Genomic DNA, 24,421 nt, shown 5'->3' with positions numbered 1-24,421 from the left:
ACGCCCTCGCCGTGAACCTAGGTTACTGGCTGAGGCATCACAACTAGAGGTTTCAAGGTAGGTAACGCTCATTTCGAAGACAGCGGGAGAGCTTTTGTGATAATAGCACTTAATGACTGTTGGTCAGCACTCTCATATGCCCTACACTTCGATTCAAATAACTTTGTGATTGACGTTTCAGTGAGTCGAGCTGTTGTGACCATCTGCCGACCAACTTTAGACCTTCCTCAAGCGCCATATGCTCGCTGTTCGTTTCTTTCGTAGGAACGCGCAAGTACACTGCGTATAAAGCTTCGCTGATCGCACGCCGGCAACACTGACACTCGCCACTACGGTTTGGCAATCACAAAGCTTATCAAAACTAGCCACGTCCGTCATTAAGAAGTGTATGCGATCTTAATTTGTACGAAAATGTATAATTTCCGTCTGGAAATCACTTTCGTTTACTTTCAAATAAACACTTTCGAGCCAGTTTGCCATCTTCAGGGCATCTGTTACAGTTACGAAGTGAACTGCTGATTCAGAACTGCAATTTCACTGTCATAACGGTTGTGACAGTGAATTTGCAGCTCTGTATCTATAAGGTGCAGTCAAATGAAAACCAAACACAACGGGACCGTGGAATGGTTCCATTCAAAAGTAATCACCACTCACGTTAAGACATTTATAACACTCAGAGACCAGACGATCAATTCCTGTTTCGTAGACCGCAGTCGGCCGCTGACGGATCCACAACCACACCCACTGTTGCACTTCGTCGTCCGACTGAAACTGACGGCAACGCATATGTTTCTTCACGTCGCCAAAGTGTGAAAATCACACAGTGAACGATCCGGGCTGTATGGAGGACGTGGCAGTGTTTCCCAACCAAATCGCAGAGGCGTAGCCTTCATCTAATTGGCAGTGTGGGGGCGGGCGTTACCGTGCAACAGGGTGATTCCGTCTGACAGTATTCCTGGGTGTTTTGACTTTATGGCACGTCGTACTTTTTGCAATGTCTTCATAGTGCTGTACATTATTGTGCTTCCACGTTCGAGGAACTTTGCAAAAAAAATGGTGCAAATGGCTCTGAGCGCTATGGGACTTAACATCTCAGGTCATCAGTCCCCCAGAACTTAAAACTACTTAAACCTAACTAACCTAAGGACATCACACACATCCATGCCCGAGGCAGGATTCGAACCTGCGACCGTAGCGGTCGCGCGGTTCCAGACTGAAGCGCCTAGAACCGCTCGGCCACCAGGGACTGGCGGGCGTTTGCAGTCGAAGAAAGTTATCGTGACCTTACTGAAACTTGTGTGGACAGCTGGATTTCTTTGGTGGTGAGATATGGATTGTTTCCACTGTAGGCTCTGGCGTTTGCCCTCGGAGTCGAATTGGTGACACCACACAACGTCATGATGGCGTTCTTCTTCCACTGCATGGGTCCACTGCTTGTCGAGACTCTCGAGCGTGAAACCACAATCAATGTGCAGCACTATGAAGACAATTCGTAGAAACTGAGATGTGACATAAAGTCAAAACGCCCAGAATGCTGTCGGACGGCGTCATCCCGTTGCATGACAATAACATTCCTCCCGTTGCCAATCAGATAAAGGCTAGGCTTCAGCGATTTGGTTGGAACACAGTGTAATATCTTAAGTACAACCCAAATCGTTCACCTTGCGATTTTCGCATGCATGGAAGTCGGCTTCAGTCGGACGAGGAAGCGCAAAGTGGGTGTCATTGAGGAGCCATCAAAGGCCGACGGTATTACACAAAACAGGAACTGATCGACTCGTCTTCCAGTGGGGTAAATGTCCGAACACATGTGATGACTCATTTTGAATGGAACCTTCCTGTGGTCCCGCTGTGACGGGTATTTGGTTTTCACTTGATACCCTCATGCAATGTACTACGTAACTGTAACAAAAATGGTCAACTGTCGCGAAATAGGTACTGTAAAAATAAACAAAAGAGATTTGCAGATAGAAATCAGACATTTTTGTAATTATAAACTTATTTTATTCAAGCCTTACACGCCTCGACATTGCCGCTGTTCTTTACACTACCAATGCCTCTCTCAGTCGTAAATACAAACTTTGTAATCTGATTTATACTTCGGAAAGCCGGCAGTCGCTGGTTGTTTATACAGCGCCTCATAATCTGTTTAGCATTGACACTAATGATAATGACATTTTCTGCCATAAGTACCACAAAGCAGGAACTAGGCGTGCATCATCGTAGTAACTGCGGTAACTAAGTTTCCATCGTGGAAAAAACCCGTAACCTCTCTCGCGTCTCTAGACGTTGCTCCCGAAATTTTCGCAAGCTGTAGTGAGGCGTCGGACAAGGGACTCCCAAGCGCTAACCTATGTTTTAGAGTCGGTAGCGTGTAGTAGCATTCTGGAGCGAACTGCGTACCTTGGAGCAAGCTCCTGCAGTACGTTATAATCAAAGTAGTTGTTGTTGTATGATTCTGTGTATAACGTTAACCTGCAAGTTCAGATATGGCCTCAGCAGAAAAACTAAATATTTTACATGGACGCGAATCCAGCCTTTGTAACAGCAGCTTGGAGAGAGGAATGCGCAACCTACTCTGCCATTGCCTCTGATTTTGGAACTGCCCGAGTGTATTTCGTAATACAGGGTGATTCAAAAAGAATACCACAACTTTAAAAATGTGTATTTAATGAAAGAAACATAATATAACCTTCTGTTATACATCATTACAAAGAGTATTTAAAAAGGTTTTTTTCACTCAAAAACAAGTTCAGAGATGTTCAATATGGCCCCCTCCAGACACTCGAGCAATATCAACCCGATACTCCAACTCGTTCCACACTCTCTGTAGCATACCAGGCGTAACAGTTTGGATAGCTGCTGTTATTTCTCGTTTCAAATCATCAATGGTGGCTGGGAGAGGTGGCCGAAACACCATATCCTTAACATACCCCCATAAGAAAAAATCGCAGGGGGTAAGACCAGGGCTTCTTGGAGGCCAGTGATGAAGTGCTCTGTCACGGGCTGCCTGGCGGCCGATCCATCGCCTCGGGTAGTTGACGTTCAGGTAGTTACGGACAGATAAGTGCCAATGTGGTGGCGCTCCATCCTGCTGAAATATGAATTGTTGTGCTTCTTGTTCGAGCTGAGAGAACAGCCAATTCTCTAACATCTCCGGATACTGTAGTCCAGTTACAGTAGCACCTTCGAAGAAAAAGGGACCAAAAACTTTATTGGCTGAAATGGCACAGAAAACGTTCACCTTAGGCGAGTCACGTTCATGCTGAGTTGTTTCCCGCGGATTCTCAGTGCCCCATATACAGACATTGTGACGGTTGACTTTCCCGTTAGTGTGGAAAGTTGCTTCATCACTAAACACAATCTTTGAAACGAAAGATCCATTTGTTTCCATTTGAGCAAGGATAAAATCACAGAAATCGATTCTTTTAATCTTATCAGCTGCAGACAGGGCTTGAACCAATTTCAGACGATAAGGTTTCATAACTAACCTTTTTCGTAGGACTCTCCATACAGTTGATTGTGGAATTTGCAGCTCTCTGCTAGGTCTGCGAGTCGATTTTCCTGGGCTGCGAACAAATGCTTGCTGGATGCGTGCTACATTTTCATCACTCGTTCTCGGCCGTCCAGAACTTTTCCCTTTGCACAAACACCCATTCGTTGTAAACTGTTTATACCAACGTTTAATACACCACCTATCAGGAGGTTTAACACCATACTTCGTTCGAAATGCACGCTGAACAACTGTCGTCGATTCACTTCTGCCGTACTCAATAACACAAAAAGCTTTCTGTTGAGCGGTCGCCATCTTAGCATCACCTGACGCTGACGCCTAGTCAACAGCGCCTCAAGCGAACAAATGTACAACTAAATGAAACTTTATAGCTCCCTTGATTCGCCGACAGATAGTGCTTAGCTCTGCCTTTTGTCGTTGCAGAGTTTTAAATTCCTAAAGTTGTGGTATTCTTTTTGAATCACCCTGTACTTGGAAAATTATCAGCAATGCAGTTTTTTGTAATTGCTGTGCTCCAGTAAATGTTTTTATTGAAAATCAAGAGACGCTGGCTGCTGAAATAATTTTATTGTATAAGTATTCTACATTAGTATATATTCGCGTTATTTGGAGAATAAGTAATGTTTTCTTGTAATATATCAAACTGCTGCATAATACTTATTTTTGGGCAGTGTATAGTCTTTGTGTCTGTATCACTGTCACTCTCTTCCACCCATCACATCACATATTCCTCCTTCAAATTCGAAGAATCGAGGAAACAAGAATACCAGAACCGATACTGGGGTGAGAAACTAAGCGAAGTAGATCAAGAGAACTGTCGATGAGCATCTGGCTGCAAAATGTGTATATGGCTATGAGAAGATTTGGTGCAAAAGAAGAGGATACACAAAATCGAATTACCTGAAGGAACATGTTCAAGAACCAGTTTTTTTCTCTAGCACATAAATAATACTCGTTGTAATAAGTTCTGAGCGAACTGTTGTCTCGAAGAGAAACCTTTGTATTGAGGAAAGTCTCCATAAATAATATACAATAGTATAGTCTTTCTCTACTACTTTCCCCATAATCTTTCGAGTTTCTGCGACCAGCTGTAGAAAGTATTTTTGTGGGGATAGCGTCTTGCATTTATTAAGGTAACCCATGAGACTGAAACACTGAACAATCTACAGCAATTTTCACCGAATACATGTACAAAATAGCCCTTCCTGTGAATCTGATGGAGTAAGAATAGGAGTTATAAATCATATTTTCTTTACCTGTAGGCTGTATGTAAATCAGAAAACGGATTTCTTACTACATTTAATCAGATATCATTTACTGTCACCCACTAAAATGTAATTCTCCTTCATTAAAATGATACATTAATTTTAAAAATATTGTCAATTTTATAAATATTTGTAATCATACCCTGCGCTTATTTCCTTCATTAATGATACAGTTTATACAAAATGTACTTAATTATGATTATTTTAATCATTTAGTTATACACGTGTAAGTGTTTTTATGAGTACAAATTTTAGGAATTTGCCAAATTTGACGAGAAAAATCCTGTGCATTTTATACAATTTTAAGATATGACAGTCATTGACATTTCCATATGTTTGCAAATTTTTATTTTTTGTTGTACTTCTATAAAACTATTTCGAAAATTTAACTTTAATTTATGTTCATTACATCGTTTGTTAAACACACCAGTTTCACATAAAATAAGTTTTCCCCTCCCTTCGTATTTGCCCTCTCCCCTCTTTCATATTCATATATAACAACGATGGATGTTATTATAATTTCAGTTTTCTATCATGTGACGAGATGTAAATTCATTGATATCTTAAGTGATTGTGTGTTCTTCATAGTGCCTAACTATATTTGTTAGCCTGGACGAAACTTTTTGTGGATTAAGCACATCTTAAGATGGCAGTTTTATGCCGAAACCTGTAATGTGAATAGTTTACATATATTTAGGAGATAAATTATGTCTGCAATGAAAAAATTCTTTCAAATTTTTATAGTGATTCTTTTGATATTTGTTGTGCTTAATACAGAAAAAATAGAGAAAAAATTCCATCACTCTTTGTTTACCCAGAAATCACACATTGGAATTTTCCTTTTAGGGTATTTGTAACGTATGTACGAACTACAACCTTCCAGTAAAATCTAAATAATAAGTTTAAAATAAAATATATTTAGCCTAATAAGGTAACCTTCAAATGTAATCAATCTAAATTTAGGTAGCCATCATGAGATGGTCATTCTTTTCTTAAAGAAGCTGTACAGTAAAACTAACAGAGTCCAGTTCGTACTAGATTTTCTGCCAGTATACTGCCTGTGTCAGTAACGCTTCCACTTTTCCTCTTTCCCCCTCCATCCATTGTCTGCTCTCCACTGCAAGGTCAAGCTGCTGTCAGTGTGGATGTAAACACTCTGCTGAGCACACTGCCATTGTTTCTTCGTTGAAGTGAAATTTAGTTTTGTGTTTATAATTGCTTCTAGAGGTCGTGTGAAATCTCTTCATTGTTTCTCCTATATTTGTGGGACTCATATACTGTTAAAAAGAAACAAAGAAACTTTTGTGATTTTGTTAAAAAGGTATACTTTGCCTACTTTGGTATGAAACTGGGCGATCAAGACAAATCATGGGTTCATCACAAAGTGTGTTCTGTGTGTGCAGAACTGAGACAATGGTTTCAATGTAAGAAGAAATCATTTCGTTTCGCAGTACCTTCGATTTGTACAGAACCGAAACAGTGAAGACTGTTATTTTTACTCTTGCTGTGCACCAAGTTTTAATTTGAAAAATAAAAAGGAAATTCTGGACCCGAACATGCCTTCAGCTATACGCCCTGTTCCTCATGGGCTTCATTTACCTCTACCTCGTCATCTAGCTACACTTGAAAATGTTTAGGTAGTGCTGATCAGTTGTCTCAAAGCAGTGATGACGATGACAATGATGGTAGTTATGAGCCCCCCAACGATGAACCAAAACTCTTCACACAGTCGGAATTACCAAAATGATTTGGTTAGAGACTTAGGCCTTCCAAAGAATTCAGCCATGGTTTTAGTGTTGAGGTTCGAAAGATAAAGGGTTGTTGGCTCCTGGAACATCCTTTTCTTGGTGCAGGAGTACAGAAAAAGAGTCTGTGCCTTTTTGTCTTTCGAGTGGGTGACCTTGTTTTTTGTACTAATGTTCCTGGGTTGATAGAGACATTCAGTATCAAATATGAACCTGATAATGGATACTTTTCATTAATTCCTCCAAAAGAAGCCTGAAAGCTGTTATTTTGCACAATGGCAACCAATACGCATCTGTACCAGTAGAACATTCAGTTCATTTGAAATAACGTTATGAGAACCTTGAATTAGTTCTCAACAAGCTTAAATACTCTGATAGTAAGTGGGCCATCTGTGAGGATGTGAAAGTGATCTCTATGCTACTATGGCAACAGGGTGGCTACGCAAAGTTCCCCTGCTTCCTCTGTGAATGGGTTACGTGTGACTGTAAACAACATTATGTTAAAACAGAATGCTCAGTAAGAAAAATTTTGTTTCCTGGAGTTACGAACGTTAAGACGAAGGTTTTGTGGATCCTAAAAATGTCTTACTTACCGCACTTCACACTGAGTTGGGACTGATGAAATATTTCGTCAAAGTATTGCCTAACAAGGGAGAGTGTTTTAGACGTCTTTCTGAGCAATTCCCTGGGTCTTGAAAGGGAAGCATGGAAACATCTTAAACAAGTGGCAACACAGCTTTATAGGAAATACAAAAGACCCAAAGTAAAAGAATATTGTTGCCGATCTGTTAATTGACTACAAATTGCTGGGTTGCAACATGAGTGCTAAAGTTAATTTCCTTCATTATCATCTGAACTATTTTCCGGGAAATCTTGTATCTGTCAGTGAAGAACAAGGAGAACGATCCCATCAAGACATAAAAGAAATGAACGAAGGTGTCAAAGACGCTGGGACATGAAAAAGATGGCTGACTACTATTAGATGTTAAAAAGAGAAAATCCTCAATTCCACAGCAAGAAAAGTACAAAAAGAAGTTTAGAAGGAAAAAGGAAACGTTACTACAAAGACTTGTAATAGTGCTGTAATGAAGCCTTACCAACTTATCTTACTCTATGTATGAGATTAATCTATGTTTAATATGGTGTACTAACACTGTACATAAATAATACTGATATAAAAAGTGGCCTTTTTTTAGGATTTTCCTCAAAGATTCACCCTTTTTGTAGACAAACCTTACGTGATGGAAAAAAATATCATTTCTGAAATCAGCGTCAAAACCTACATGAAAATCAGTTATCAAATCTAAAACAATTCTCAATTTTTTTTTTTTTTTTTTTTTTTTTTTTTACAATTGTACATACTCTTAAGGTCTTAGCAAAATTCCTAAATGCAACTCGCCGGACAAAATATTAGTCACCCATTTAAAACGATAATACTGATGGCTATTGAGCGCTGCCAGTAGCTGGAAGATTCTGAGAATCCCGCAGCTGCTGCCAGTGCACACGTGGAAACACGTCCTTCATTCCTTTCCTGTAGTTCTCGGAACCGGCGATCCCACCCTCCCTGCTTGGAACGCACTAGTGGATTTCTGCGAAGGGCTACGTTGAGGAAGCCAATGAATTTTCTTGTGGTTTTCATGTGACAGCAAGATTTAGTTGTTTCATTTCACGAACAAGAATGTAAAAAACAGGGTGTACAAAGAGGTGGCTGAAACTCTTCTAGACGTTATTCCAGTGTAGACCAACGTTTAATGAAATCTATGCTACAACATTTGATATCGCGTATCGGAAAAGACCTGAGAGTCGTCCAGTTCTCTCAAAGAATCCAATAAAAGGGAGGGGAGAAGACCTGTATAAACCAACACGATGGTGAGTGCCAACAAAAAATTGCTTTCACTGATTTCATTATTGTATTATCCATAACTGTGTTGTGTCTATTATTTTACAGGTATTAAGAATTACTGTACTTCACAAAGGATCAAGAGCTTCCTCATCCTAGCGTATGAAACCTTCACGACTCTCAGAGGAACACACACGATTCTGAATCAGACCCATATGTCTGCAGTTTCGTCTTTCGTCAATCCATTTTTGACACCTTTTGCACAATTATTCTTCCGAGAAATCTATGAGTACATAGTTTACTAGTCTCCGGCGGCTGCCTCGGTTTTCTCCTACTAGCTTCCATACTAACTTTCTTTCGATTATGTAAACGTGTTTCAAAATCCATACCAGTAAAATAATGTCTAAAAACATCGCACTGTACGTCGTACTTTCGGCGAGGCAGAGTCGCAAGCTACTGAACTATGGTCCGTGGCTTGGCCTGTCGAGCAGACACTGCAGTCCTGGATTTGCGCATAAATCACAAAAATCCCCTACACAGGAAGGGACCCGGGCTCTGGATTTAACTAAGAAACTACACTAGTGGCCATTGAAATTGCTACACCACGAACATGACGTGCTACAGACGCGAAATTTAACCTACAGGAGGAAGATACTGTATATACAAATGATTAGCTTTTCAGAGCATTCACACAAGGTTGGCGCCGGTGGCGACACCTACAACGTGCTGACATAAGGAAAGTTTCCAACCGATTTCTCATACACAAACAGCAGTTGACCGGCGTTGCTTGGTAAAACGTTGTTGTGATGTCTCGTGTAAGGAGGAGAAATGCGTACCATCACGTTTCCGACTTTGATAAAGGTCGGATTGTAGCCTATCGCGATTGCGGTTTATCGTATCGCGACATAGCTGCTCGCGTCGAGATCCAGTGACTGTTAGCAGAATATGGAATCGGTGGGTTCAGGAGGGTAATACGGAACGCCGTGCTGGATACCAACGGCCTCGTATCACTAGCAGTCGAGATGACAGGCATCTTATCCGCATGGCTGTAACGGATCGTGCAGCCACGTCTCGATCCCTAAGTCAACAGATGGGGACGTTTGCAAGACAACAACCATCTGCACGAACAGTTCGACGACGTTTGCAGCAGCATAGACTATCAGCTCGGAGAACATGGCTGCGGTTACCCTTAACGCTGTATCACAGACAGGGCCGCCTGCGATAGTGTACTCAACAACGAACCTGGGTGCACGAATGGCAAAACGTCATATTTTTCGGATGAATCCAGGTTCTGTTTACATCATCATTATGGTAGCATCCGTGTTTGGTGACATCGCGGTGAACGCACATTGGAAGCGTGTATTCGTCATCGCCGCATTGGCGTATCACCCGGCGTGATGGTATGGGGTGCCATTGGTTACACGTCTCGGTCACCTCTTGTTCGCATTGACGGCACTTTGAACAGTGGACGTAACATTTCACATGTGTTACGACCCGTGGCTCTACCCTTCATTCGATCCCTGCGAAACCCTACATTTCAGCAGGATAATGCACGACCGCATGTTGCAGGTCCTGTACGGGCCTTCTGCTGCCCTGGCCAGCACATTCTCCACATCTCTCACAAAGTGAAAACGTCTGGTCAGTGGTGGCCGAGCAACTGGCTCGTCACAATACCCCTGTCACTACTCTTGATGAACTGTGGTATCGTGTTGAAGCTGCATGGGCAGCTGTACCTGTACAAGCCATCCAAGCTCTGTTTCACTTAATGCCCAGGCGTATCAAGGCCGTTATTACTGCCAGAGGTGGTTGTTCTGGGTACTGATTCCTCAGGATCTATGCACCCAAATTGCGTGAAAATGTAATCACATGTAAGTTGTAGTATAATATATTTGTCCAATCAATACCCCTTTATCATCACCATTTCTTCTTGGAGTAGCAATTTTAATGGCCAGTAGTGTATATCCGACAGGTAGGGCCTGCACCTAAGTGAAAATCGTCGACCTTAGATGGGCAGATCGGATCCGTCAAAATATCTACGAAACTAACCTGAGGTTCTGGTCAGTCGTAGAAATCACCCAGCCGGCTAATGGCGCGCAAAAGCAGTAGAATTTGTGAAAGGAGATCGCTGACAGCTGCAGTGGGCTTGGTCCGGCTACTTCACGCGTCTTCTTCGTCCAGTCACGTAACGCAATTCTGTATACGTCTCTATGATAACGCCTCATTGTTATCACAGCTGTATAGAAGACTACTGTTCTCGCCTGCAGTGCTTCGCATTTGAAAGCTGGAAGCAGTGCTGCCAGCTGGCAGGGAACTTTGGCGACTCTGACACATTACCAGGCATTCAAGTGACCGTTCTTTGCCGGCGTAAGTCATAGTAGTGAAGAGCTGTGCCACCTCAGTAAGATGGGCCAACAAGGCAGACTGGAAAAAGAGAGCTATGGCGTTTGCACGTGTCCATGGCAATATCGGGAATAAAGTTACCCGATTTGTTGGTTATCAACGCGCACTGTTTCTTCAAGGAATCGTATAACAGTCGCAGTAATGTAACTCTGTGTAAGAACAGTGGCTTCAGAAAAATTCAAGCCGACGGGGATAGAAGACGAGGGAAATACATTGTCAGCGACATTCGGTTTCAGATCTGACAGGAATTTATCCTCCCAGTGAACACAGGTCCATATCAACCGCTGCCTAAGGGAAATTTTCAGAAGTACCTTTAACCAGCGATTCTCGTTCATATCACAAGATCTGTGGCAGAAGAAATTACGCAGCGGTAATATCACCATGGTTAAAGACAGACTTTCATGTAGACCACACAGCTTCTCGTAGATACGCAATGCTAGATGGGCCTAATTACAGAAGGCAATATATTTCAGCAACTAATAAAATTTATGAAAAGTGACCACTTTGCGACCATTAGTTTCTGATACTGTCTTGAAAACGAATTTCTTTTTATAGGAATCGAATCATTACAGTACAAGTATTATATAGGGTGCTTCAGGTACGCCGCAAGCTCTGCCCAGCATTGCGAGTGGAACAGTACCGGGGAGGAGGGCAATGACCGCCGCGAACGCTGCGCCCCGGGCGTCTGACTGCAGCGGAAACCGTATCGGTTTCAGACGGAAGTCCCATAAAATCGTTGTAACATTTAGGGCTTCACACTGCTGTCTCAGTTGCGTCTGCTAACACAGCTGTGCAGATATGCAATCTGATAACTTTCACACTGTTAGTGCATAGAGCCGTAGACTGATAGATTCAGATATTGTTGGTCGACATCAGTACTGCAGCTGCCTATCGCACTCTGTGTTTGATAGAGAGGTCAATCCTGAAATGATCCTTGTATGAAGTGTGGATGTATTCATCGGGGTATGTGAACTGGCAGAACACTCGACGATCGAATAGTGAAAATACTCGTCATATACTAAGAGCTTCTGCATGATCCGAAACTAGCAGTGTGGTGTGAAATTAGTGCAGCACGAATTATTTGACCAACTTTTTGCAAACAACATAAGGTATAATTCCTCACAGGAACGTGAACAGAATATAATTCCTCACAGGAACGTGAACAGAATATTACAGTCCCTTTCTTTCTTTCTTTCTTTCTCTCTCTCTCTCTCTCTCTTTAGCTCTATCGTAGTATTACGAGAGTAGTTTCTATCATTTTCTATTATTACAAAATCCCGAAGCATTGCCATAGATGCATTGTTCCACGACCTAACGCTTCGTCATCAACCAAGTCAAATGTGAAAACCACTACAGTGAAGTCATCCAAGGGAAAGAGAGGTAAACCTTTGGCAACAAAAAAACAAGTTTCTTCAAAGAAGCAGTCTCGTCTGACCCGTAGCTGCTCCGAGGAGTTGGGACATAAAGACCACACGGTAAATGCACAGTATATTTGTCTGCAGTAAACAGGACCAATAACAAAATTTAGAGGATTCCACAACACTTTAAGAAAAATAACCACTTTATTCTAAGGTACAGAGGCATAAATTGCTTTAAAACGAGAATAACTCAAGGGCACGCCATAGAGTACGATACCACTTACAATTGTCCTCCCCCGGTAGCTGAGTGTCAATCCTAAGGGACCGGGTTCGATTCCCGGCGCGGTCGGAGATTTTCTCCGCTCAGGGACTGGGTGTTGTGTTGTCCTAATCATCATTATTTCATCCCCATCGACGCGCAAGTCGCCTAAGTGGCGTCAATTCGAAAGACTTCCACCCAGCGAACGTGCTACCCGATGGGAGGCCCTAGTCGTTCGACATTCACTTCACTTACAATTTAGTTGCTCACAAAGGGTCGCTTTTCGTATATAAGACCACAGATTAGTACAAATACTCACGTTTCCTTTCGTCAGAGCTCCGATGACAAGTGGCGTGAAAATCCCGGTGGAATTCATGAGCAAGTGCAAAATCCCGGCAATCGTTCCACCGAAGTTCCGAGCCAGGTCAACGTGGTTGAGGTAGCTGCCTCCGTAGAGACCGCTGTTGGCCACCAGCACCAGTACGAGGAGGACCACGATCACCTGAGTCTGGCACTCGACCAGGGTTATCGCCACCAGGCACGCAGCTGCACCGATGCTAGCTGAAACCAAAAGGAGCTCGTTAACCGATGCAGCATCACCATTGTACTTAAGCCAAACTGTGTGATACGCTGCACAGGTACAGCAATGCCTTATTATAAGTAATTATAGGATTGTAAAGTCTTCTTCAGGAAACATCTACAAGCTACACACGAATCAGTAAAGTTATTATCGCTAATCAGTGCCATTAGCATATGCTCAACATACATTTGCCAAATGATATGCCCATCCTTGTACTAGAACTGACATGTGATTACTTTTCACGCAATTTGGGTGCATAGATCCTGAGAAATCAGTACCCAGAACTACCACCTCTGCCGTAATAACGGCCTTGATACATCTGGGCACGGAGTCAAACAGAAGTTGAATGGCGTGTACAGGTACAGCTGCCCATACAGCTTCAACACGATACCACAGTTAACAGAGTAGTGACTGGGGTATTGTGACGAGCCAGTTGCTCGGCCACCATTGACCAGACGTTTTCAATTGGTGAGAGATGTGGAGAATGTGCTGGCCAGGGCAGCAGTAGAACATTTTCTGTATCCAAAAAGACCCGTACAGGACCTGCAACATGCAGTCGTGCATTGTCCTGCTGAATTGTAGGGTTTCGCAGAGATCGAATGAAGGGTAGAGCCACGTGTCGTAACCCATCTGAAAAGTAACGTCCACTGTTCAAAGTGCCGTCAATGCGAACAAGAGGTGACCCAGACGTGTAACCAATGGCACCCCATGCAATCACGCTAGTAAGGTGATGACGAATACACGCTTCCAATGTGCTTTCACCGAGATGTCGCCAAACACGGATGCGACCATCATGATGCTGTAAACAGAACCTGGATTCATCCGATAAAATGACGTTTTGCCATTCGTGCACCCAGGTTCGTCGTTGAGTACACCATTGCAGACGCTCCTGTCTGTGGTGCAGCGTCAAGGGTAACCACAACCACGGTCTCCGAGCAGATAGTCCATGCTGCTGCAAACGTCGTCGAACTGATCGTGCAGATGGTTGTTGTCTTGCAAACGTCTCCATCTGTTGACTCAGGGATCGAGACGTGGCTGCACGATCCGTTACAGCCGTGCGGTTAAGATGCCTGTCATCTCGACTGCTAGTGATACGAGGCCGTTGGGGTCCAGCACGGCGTTCTGTATTACCCACCTGAACCCACCGATTCCATATTCTGATAACAGTCATTAGATCTAGACCAAAGCGAGCAGCTATGTCGCGATACGATAAACCGCAATCGCGATAGGCTACAATCCGACCTTTATCAAAGTCGGAAACATGATGGTACGCATTTCTCCTCCTTACATGAGGCATCACAACAATGTTTCACCAGGCAAGCCGGTCAACTGCTGTTTGTGTATGAGATATCGGTTGGAAACTTTACTCATGTCCGCATGTTGTAGGTGTCGCCACCGGCGCCAACCTTGTGTGAATGTTCTGAAAAGCTAATCATTTGCATATCACAGCATCTTCTTCCTGTCGGTTAAATTTGGCGTCTGTAGCACGTCATCTTCGTGGTGTAGCAATTTTAATGACCAGTAGTGTAATAAAAGGAAAACCCACAATTAGCTGTCCCATTGCGCTCATTCAAACAAATCTTACCGACTAAAAAACATGACAGATATGCGTTATTGTTTACATACTACGAGGGGTGTTCGGAAAGTAAGGTCCGATCGGTCACGAAACGGAAACCATCGCGAAAATCAAAATTTTTTTTTTTGTAACAGTTTGCTACACTTTCCAGCTACTTCTATACACAGCGGATCCGACTTAGACATTTGCCGCAGCGTTGTACCAATTTTCCAATATCCTCGTCGCAGAAGGCAACCGCCTGTGCTTTCCACAATTCTCTACACTGGTTTGCAACTCGTTGTCTGTGCCAAAATGTCGTCTTCATAGCCAGCGGCTCATGTGAGCAGAGTTGAAACTCAAGGGAGCCAACTACGGGCTTCATGGTGGGTGATTAAACACTTTCCATCGAAAACGCTGCAGGGGCGTCTTCATTGCCCCTGCAGAGTGCGGCCGAGAATTTTCACTTATGTTATGAATTCAGGCGAAATCTTTCACCAGGCACTCATACTTGCCGGAGACACTATTTTTTAGGAATCTTTATGTGCTCACTGTGCGGTCAGAACTGAAAAAAGCGACATGACGCGATAGACAGGTATGCTAGAGACATTGCCCAACGTATCTCTGCAAAGCTTCATCGGATTTTTACTGTATTTTCCATTTCATGCCCGATCAGACCTTATTCTCCGAATAGCCCTCATATAAAATATACATAATGATGTCTTACATAGCCACTATCATACATTTAAATAAATGTGGGCAGGATGTGTAGATACGTGATTTAATTTAAAACAAATCATATGAAAAGTTACTGCACATAAGACTTTGTCTGTCATAAATCTTTGTGGAACTATGTCACGCCAAAAATTATAGCACATACAGATTTGGACAGAAACGTAAGTTACTGGAGATGATGGAATTTTGTTTTACACAACGTGTTTTATAAAATATTTTCGCCAGAAGGAAAAGTCGGTAAGTTTAATAATGGTTTAAATGGCTCTGGGCACGATGGGACTTAATATCTGAGGTCATCAGTCCCCTAGAACTTAGAACTACTGAAACATAACTAACCTCAGGACATCACACACATCCATGCCCGAGGCAGGATTCTAACCTGCGACCGCAACGGCCGCGAGGTTCCAGACTGAAGCGCCTAGAACCGCTCGGCCACACTGGCCGGCAATAGGTAAGTATAGCGTTGTAACAGCTGTCTTCATATAAAAAGGTCGTCATACACACATTTGAAAATTTGACTCCATACAGACTACATAAATGTTTACTTATTCCATTGAAGAGCCGGTAGCACGTGAGATGTGAGAGAATGCCTTTGGCTCGCAACGTCTGCGACAACCATCCAAATGCAACGCCACTGATCCAGGAAAACAGATACGTCAGCGATGAGATGAGTCCGCTCTGAAACATAGAGGTAACGTTTCTTAGTGGATGATGTGAGCTGAACCTGCATATGCAGAACTGTATGCATTAAAAAGACAGTGACATCAGTTTGAAAGCATATTCGCACACAAATTTCACCGAGCGAGGTGGCGCAGTGGTTAGCACACTGGACTCGCATTCGGAAGGATAACGGTTCAAACCCGCCTCCGGCCACCTTGATTCAGGTTCTCCGTGATTTCCCTAAATCGCTTCAGGCAAATGCCGGGATGGTTCCTTTGGAAGGGCACGACCGACTTTCTCCCTCATCCTTTCCTAACCCGATGGGACAGATGACCTTGGTCTTTGGGTCCTTCCCCAAATCAACCAAACACATAAATTTCCTAGTGGACGATGCAAACTGAAGCTACAAGCGGGAAATTACATGTATTTAAAAGACAGTGCCGTCAGTTTTCAAACCATATTCACATGCACATAGACGCTTGTGGAATCTAAACGTGCAGTGGCATTTTTCGAATATTTCCCCTAGTTTAAAATAATGCAAGAAGTATATGTTATGTGAGTAGGTATATTAACATACCTCGAAGCATAAATGTCTCCAGAAATTGTTTTTCTATTCAACTGTCAATGAGATATTGATAACTAGTTTATAGATACTCCCGAACTTAGTTGAGAATGCTTTGTATTGTTCTATTCTGCAAAATAAAATCACTGAGTGTGAAGAGTTTCTGCTCTGATCCAAGGTCATATCACTTTAAATACTTTCGCATATAATATAAGGAAGGGTGACCTTGTAAGCTATCAGAAAGGAGAAAATGTAAGGCTGCAATGATTGCTGTGGGATCGTAGAAACGTAACATGTATAAGCTGCTATCGGTTGTGAGCATTAATCATATAGAAAGGAGCGTACAACAAAGTACTTGACTGTTGTCATTTGTAGAGCACTCTCTGCACTCCACAAGTACAGTGATTTCGAATTTCCAGAACGAAATTTTGCCGTGGAGTGTGCGTAGGTTTTGAAACTTCCTGGCAAATTAGAACTGTGTGCCGGACCGAGACTCGAACCCGGGACCTTCGCCTTTCGCTGGCAAGTGCTCCACCAACTGAGCTACCCGTCCTCACAATGTTACTTCCGCCAGTCGTGAATCGTGCGTGGGTAGCTCAGTTGGTAGAGCACTTGCCCGCGAAAGGCAAAGGTCCCGAGTTCGAGTCTCGGTACGGCACACAGTTTTAATCTGCCAGGAAGTTTCAATTTCGAATTTGATCTGGAAGGCTTCCTAGTAGTTACCTGATTACGTTGTAGTGAATCCAATCCACAGGACTTGGTTAAAGCGGACCAAGAGTGGTTGCAATTGTTAATTTATAAGGGTAGATTCTGAGTTCCTTATGTTTGCAGTTTACCTGATTCAGAAACTGTGTAGCATTCCCGACTGGTACCTTGTTGCTTGTCCCTAATGAGGAAAGTTTCGCCATCTTTCTCTTCTTTTGATAGAGGTCATATTTGGTCCGTTGTTTCCATTTTCCTGAAACATTTTGTTACATATTTCTTTTGCGCAGTCTGCTTCGTTTCCTTCTTCCGCAGCTCAGTTCCTGTTTTTCGATTTTCTTTTCTACCTCTCCTGAAGTCTTACAGTGTGGTCAAAAAGTCGCATGACCGTTGCTACAATCGACATTGTTGGTCGACGTTGCGATCGATCTTTGCGTAATTGGAATTCTGCACTGGTCGATTTCATACAAGTCACGCAATTCCAAGAACACTACGCACCATGCCCCTCCTAACTGCCATTAGAGCATTACTCAGCTGGGAACGTCTAGACTATTACGTGGAAATACAGGAGTTTTACGAAGTTTTAAGAAGCCATGGTATTATCCTATATCTAGAAAACCAACTCAAAAGTAGTTATTTGCCTTTAGTTTTTCAGTCTTAGCATATTTCTGATATTCTATATTCGAAAGCCACTGAATTCCCATGACTTCGGCGACAAGTAGTAGCCGACTTTTATTGTCCATTACAACGTTTCTTTTCATTTCCCGATATTTGCACAAGTTTCATCAAAGCTTATTTCGCATCGTCCATCACCAAAACTAAAAGAGTTTCTATAATTTCGACAGGCAAATGGTGGCAGGTTTAAATCGATGCTTTCCATGCCGAATCCCTTGAGCACATTACTCAATGTAGCGTGATCTGAAAACATGCGATATTTGATGTTATTGACTTGCTGTCGTGGATAACCCAAATGTTTTTTCTGTCTTCTCTAGGTATGGGTAGTTATTTCACTCCTGATGTCAGAAATTCCTAAGTGTATGAAATAAAATAATTTAAGGTATTCATGACCGGAAGTCCCCAATTGGAGAAGTTCTGCCGCCTAGAAACAAGTCTTTTCAGTTGACGCCACACTGGGCGACGTGCGTGTCGATGGTTATAAAATATGAGGGCAACACCACACCCAGTCAACGAACAGAGGAGATCTCCGACCCTAGCGGGAAGCGAACCCGGGCATGGCAGTTAGACGCGCAGATCTCTCAACTAACGAGGCGAACTTCCTAAGTGTACATTGATGAATTAACGATTCGTACTTCGAAAGTGAAATTACAGCTTTTTTTCAGACGTACTCGTATACTAATGCATATTTATTCTTAAAACTTATTTTCAATATTGCGCAGAGATACGGTAATTTTTTCGCAATAAGCCCATCATTTTCCAGGCATCAGGCGAGGCGGGCCATCAAATTTTGTGTTTCATGTCACACGTCCCTGGGCCTAACCCCCTTGACTAGTCGTACACAGCAGCATTTACCCTCTGTTCTCCTTCAGATTGTTGAAAAGGAAGAAATTGGTGCTAAACTTGTGGTTCGAAAGAGCATAACAAACGTCATAGAGAAAACAGACCGTTCGACCGTGCAGTTTGTAGACTGGGATGTTGTGCAATAAACACCCTATTTCACAACCGTTTACTCCTCTGATTCTAAATGGCTCAGAACGAATTTCTCAACCTGTCTGTCGGCGTTTATATATTGAATTACAGTAAGCAAGACGATGAGTCAAATCCTTTGACGTTCACATAAGAACATCGTTATGACTTTTCTAACAGACTTACTCTAGTGTGTGAATCCTAGTTGACACCGCTGCAATGATTTCCTATTTGATTACTTTAGCAGCGGGTCACTCAGTTTCTTTTTTTCCCGCAACAGTAACCATGAAGTCTTTGAGTAGCTTGAACATAATTCACTAATGTGCTAACCAGTTAACATTTTCAGTAACCACAGTGTTTCATAAATAGATGCTTCTAAAATACCTCACAGCTGTATAAAAGGTAATGACAATTGCCAGTTTGCGTAGCATGTAGACACTACCTTCTTTAAGTTTTTACTACGTTACTTCATATGAAGAGATGTGAGGATCATATCTCTATCCTTTTTACGAATAGATGTGTTTTTCTAGTTAGTAGCCTTACGCTTGAGAGTGACGTTGACAAATCTGGAACAAGGAATGTTAGTCACTTCAAGGGAATATAGTCCATGAACAGACTGAATAAACCATAAAATTAATACCAAAATGCAAATTCAGTATTTAAAATTACTGTTTTAGTTATTAGAAACCCCCGTCCAAACATGTCTCGTAAGACCCAACGGTACCGACCGACCGCCGTGTCATCCTCTGCCTTTAGATGTCACTGGATGCGGATATGGAGGGGCATGTGGCCAGCACGCCGCTCTCCCAGCCGTTGTCAGTTTTAGTGACCAGAGTCGCTACTTCTCAATTGGCTTCACAAGGGCTGAGTGCACCAATCTCGCCTACAGCACCCGGTAGACCGGGACTGTGACCCATCCAAGTGCTAGACAAGCCCAACAGCGCTTAACCTAGGTGATATGACTGGAACTGGTGTTACCTCTGCAGAAACACCTTTGGCTTCAGTTATTAGAGCCAGATACTAAAGAATACCGGTTGAAGCTCAAATTTCATTCCAGAACACTAGCGTACTGAGAAGAACATTATACTTCAGTAGGAAGGCAGTCAAAAATCTGGACCATTTTCCAAAGGATTGGAAAAGGGCACAGGTCATCCTCGTTTTCAAGAAGGGACGTCGAACAGATGTGGAGAACTATAGACCTATATCTCTAACGTCGATCAGTTGTAGAATTTTGGAACACGTATTATGTTCGAGTATAATGACTTTTCTGGAGGCTAGAAATCTATTCTGTAGGAATCAGCATGGGTTTCGAAAAAGACGGTCGTGTGAAACCCAGCTCGCGCTATTCGTCCACGAGACTCAGAGGCCCATAGACACGGGTTCACAGGTAGATGCCGTGTTTCTTGACTTCCGCAAGGCGTTCGATACAGTTTCCCACAGTCGTTTAATGAACAAAGTAAGAGCATATGGACAACCAGACCAATTGTGTGATTGGATTGAAGAGTTCCTAGATAACAGAACGCAGCATGTCATTCTCAATGGAGAGAAGTCTTCCGAAGTAAGAGTGATTTCAGGTGTGCCGCAGGGGAGTGTCGTAGGACCGTTGCTATTCACAGTATACATAAATGACCTTGTGGATGACATCGGAAGTTCACTGAGGCTTTTTGCGGATGATGCTGTGGTATATCGAGAGGTTGTAACAATGGAAAATTGTACTGAAATGCAGGAGGATCTGCAGCGAATTGACGCATGGTGCAGGGAATGCCAATTGAATCTCAATGTAGACAAGTGTAATGTGCTGCGAATACATAGAAAGATAGATCCCTTATCATTTAGCTACAAAATAGCAGGTCAGCAACTGGAAGCAGTTAATTCCATAAATTATCAGGGAGTACGCATTAGGAGTGATTTAAAATGGAATCATCATAAACAGGAAATTCCAAGTTCACCTAAAAGGTCAAGTAAGCAAGGTATACAATTTAAATGACGGACTACCACAAGGATCAGCATTGGCCCCCCTACTTTTCAATTTATATGTCGCTGACTTGCCAGAAACGAACGCAAGAACATTTATCTATGCTGATGACATAGCCTTGGTGACGCAGGCTAACGATTTTACAACTTCAGAAATGACTCTCACTCAGGATATGCGAATTCTAGATGAATTTTTTAATGGATGGCGACTCAAAGTAAACAGAAATAAAACTGAATCCTCCACCTTCCATCTGAGTAATAGGCATGCTCGCTATAAACCGCAAATTTCCTTTAGAAATCAGTTGCTGTTATATAACCCATTCCCAAAATATCTCGGTGTGACCTTGGATCGTTCGCTAACATATAGAAAACACCTAACTGAAACAGCTTTAAAAATGAGAACCAGAAACAATATATTACACAAACTCTGCGGAACAAGCTGGGGAGCTAAGGCATCAGTACTCAAAACAACTGCCCTCTCACTTGTATACTCTGTTGGAGAATATTGCAGCCCAGTATGGCTGAACAGCGCCCATACAGCCATGGTAGACACGCAGCTGAATGTAGCCATGAGAAGCGTATCCGGGACAATAAAATCCACACCCACAGAATGGCTACCTGTTCTGTCTAATATTGCACCACCGAAGTTACGACGTCAAGCAGCGTTGAAAAGGGGACGGGAGAAATGCTCCAAGAATCCCGAGTTACCGCTACACCAGGACTGTGATGCCACTCAAAGGCAATGTCTTAAGTCCAGGAAACCCTCCTGGAGACTTGGAAAAAGGCTTACTTCTGAAGGATTCCAACCAGAAACAGCATGGCGGGAAGAATGGTTCGCAGCCAATCCCGATTCTGCAGGTCTCATTGCTGATCCTACACGAGTCCCTCCTGGATTCCACTTACCTAGGAGGTCGTGGACCACCCTAAATCGCGTACGCACCAAGCACGGAAGATGCCAGGACTTGAAGCATAAGTGGGGAATCGCTGAAAGTGCCAAGTGTGACTGCGGACACCAACGACAAACAATACACCACAGAGTCACAGAGTGTCCCCTACGGAAATATGCTGGAACTCTGACCAGCATACATGAGGTCTCTGAGTAAGCAATCTCCTGGCTGGATACTTTAGATATTAACCTGTAGTTTTTATTACAACTTCAAGCTCTGTTTGTCAATATTACTGTTTATAAAAACCCCATTTTTCTTTTACATGTAACTCATCCTAGTGTTTTTATCCATATGTATATTATTGATTTATCGATCTAATCTAAGACATTTATTACCATAAATGAATGTAATCTATTTTATTTGTAGTATGTGCATATTGTGTTACCAGTAACATCATTGCTGTTCAATTCAAGTAATGTATCCTTGATGCCAAACGAAATAATAATAATAATAATCATATAAAGTTGATCGTCGGTAAAGCAGATGCCAGACTGAGATTCATTGGAAGAATCTTAAGGAAATGCAATCCGAAAACAAAGGAAGTAGGTTGCAGTACGCTTGTTCGCCCACTGCTTGAATACTGCTCAGCAGTGTGGGATCCGTACCAGTTAGGGTTGATAGAAGAGATAGAGAAGATCCAACGGAGAGCGGCACGCTTCGTTACAGGATCATTTAGTAATCGCGAAAGCGTTACAGAGATGATAGATAAATTCCAGTGGAAGACTCTGCAGGAGAGACGCTCAGTAGCTCGGTACGGGCTTTTATTGAAGTTTCGAGAACATACCTTCACCGAGGAGTCAAGCAGTATATTGCTCCCTCCTACGTATATGTCGCGAAGAGACCATGAGGATAAAATCAGAGAGATTAGAGCCCACACAGAGGCATACCGACAATCCTTTCCACGAACAATACGAGACTGGAATAGAAGGGAGAACCGATAGAGGTACTCAAGGTACCCTCCGCCACACACCGTCAGGTGGCTTGCGGAGTATGGATGTAGATGTAGATGAATAACACATGAGAAGAATTTCACCACTTGCCTAAATACAGGACAATGATATCATGAGTCAGACCCTCGTTCTCAGTGATGTAATAAATTTTACCAGTGACATCATCTTTATCAATAACATCATCAAGTCATTCTGCATTTTTCCTTTCCCTCTCCTCTCCAATCAATCGACATTCAAAATAGCAGAACTAACCTAATTGCGCTAATGGAAAATTACCAAGATGGTCAAACTATCCCAGTTGGGCTTTGTAGCACCTTCCCTCTCCAACCACTCACAGCCTAATATTAAAATCAAACAGTCAACCAAAATCCAAGATGGTGAATCTACAATAGAGGTTATAGCAGAAAATTAAAAAAAATCCAAGATGGTGGAACTATTTGATTGATGAAATAGCATACTGGAACGTTGTACCGCACATTCACATAGTTAAGAAACGAAGGTTGCCATGCTCTCAAGGCCAGGCAAACATTATAGCGACTTCTAGGTGGGGTGCAAATTTTATCTTCCAGTAGAAAATGTCTGTCGTCTTATAGAGACAGTGCTAAGCTGGCAAAAAAGTAATAGTTGATACAGCTCCATATAGTGACGACAATTACCCTGGGTAAGATTATGTAGACATCTTAGCTTGGCCTCCCTTACATCACTTAGCATGTCCTAAATAATTTTGACTGTCTCCGACACGTCACATGATCACATTACAGCAGTGTTGTGGGTGACTGCCATTAACACCCCCCCCCCCCCCCCTCCCAGATACAATTGAGGATGGGGTCAATTGAGAAGGTGAATGTCGTTATCCTCCAGATAACTAAATCACGACTAGGCTAAATATCAGATGCTAGGAGATTGCGGCAATAAGCATCCACAGATGTTTGCAAGTCTCATTATGATGCTGACTAAGCAATCTAAATCTGGCAAACTGAAATTTTTTACAACAAACAAAAGCAAGTTGAGACTTATGAAATCAAGATTTGTGCCCACAGCGCATTTGGTATCAGCTACTGAGGGAAAACTGTGTTCCTTCGATTGCATCTAAAGTGAAGCGCCAAAGAAACTGGTATAGGCATGTGTATTTCAAATACAGAGATATGTAAACAGGCAGAATACGGCGCTGCGGTCGGCAACACTTACATAAGACAACAAGTGTCTGGGGCTGTTGATAGATGGGTTACTGCTGCTAAACTCGCAGGTTATCAATATTAAGTGAGTTTGAACGTGGTGTTATAGTCGGCACACAAGCGATGGGACACAGCATCTCCGAGGTAGCGACGAAGTGGGGATTTTCCGTACGACCATTTAACGAGTGTATCGTGAATATCAGGAATATGGTAAAACTTCAAATCTCCGACATCGCTGCGGCCGAAAAAGATCCTGCAAGAACGGGACCGACAACGACTGAAGAGAATCGTTCACCGTGACAGAAGTGCAACCCTTCCGCGAATTGTTGCAGATTTCAGTGCTGGGCCATCAACAAGTGTCAACGTGCGAACTGTTCAACGAAACATCATCGATATGGGCTTCCGGAGCCGAAGGCTCACTCGTGTACCCTTGATGACTGCACGATACAAAACATTACGTCTCGCCTGAGACCGCCAATACCAGCATTGGACTATTGATGACTGGAAACATGTTGTCTGGTCGGACGAGTCTCGTTTCAAATTGTATCGACCGGATGGA

General features: G+C 42.7%; 1 protein-coding gene across 1 annotated transcript in view; it reads right to left on the bottom strand.

Moving 5' to 3' along the window:
- The window catches only part of LOC126147826 (sialin-like), a 154,647-nt gene that overhangs the window by 36,567 nt on the left and 93,659 nt on the right, over positions 1-24,421 (bottom strand). Inside the window, exons 7-8 of the mRNA XM_049915719.1 lie at positions 15,794-15,926; positions 12,701-12,942 (exon numbers count right to left, since the gene is read on the bottom strand). Coding sequence (XP_049771676.1) covers positions 12,701-12,942; positions 15,794-15,926 — 375 coding nt within the window. The remainder of the gene's footprint in view (positions 1-12,700; positions 12,943-15,793; positions 15,927-24,421) is intronic.

This window comes from Schistocerca cancellata, chromosome 2 (assembly GCF_023864275.1).
Source record: "Schistocerca cancellata isolate TAMUIC-IGC-003103 chromosome 2, iqSchCanc2.1, whole genome shotgun sequence".
Classification (NCBI taxonomy): domain Eukaryota; kingdom Metazoa; phylum Arthropoda; class Insecta; order Orthoptera; family Acrididae; genus Schistocerca; species Schistocerca cancellata.
Note: the sequence above shows the minus strand (reverse complement) of the source record. Positions and strands in the feature narration are given on the sequence as shown.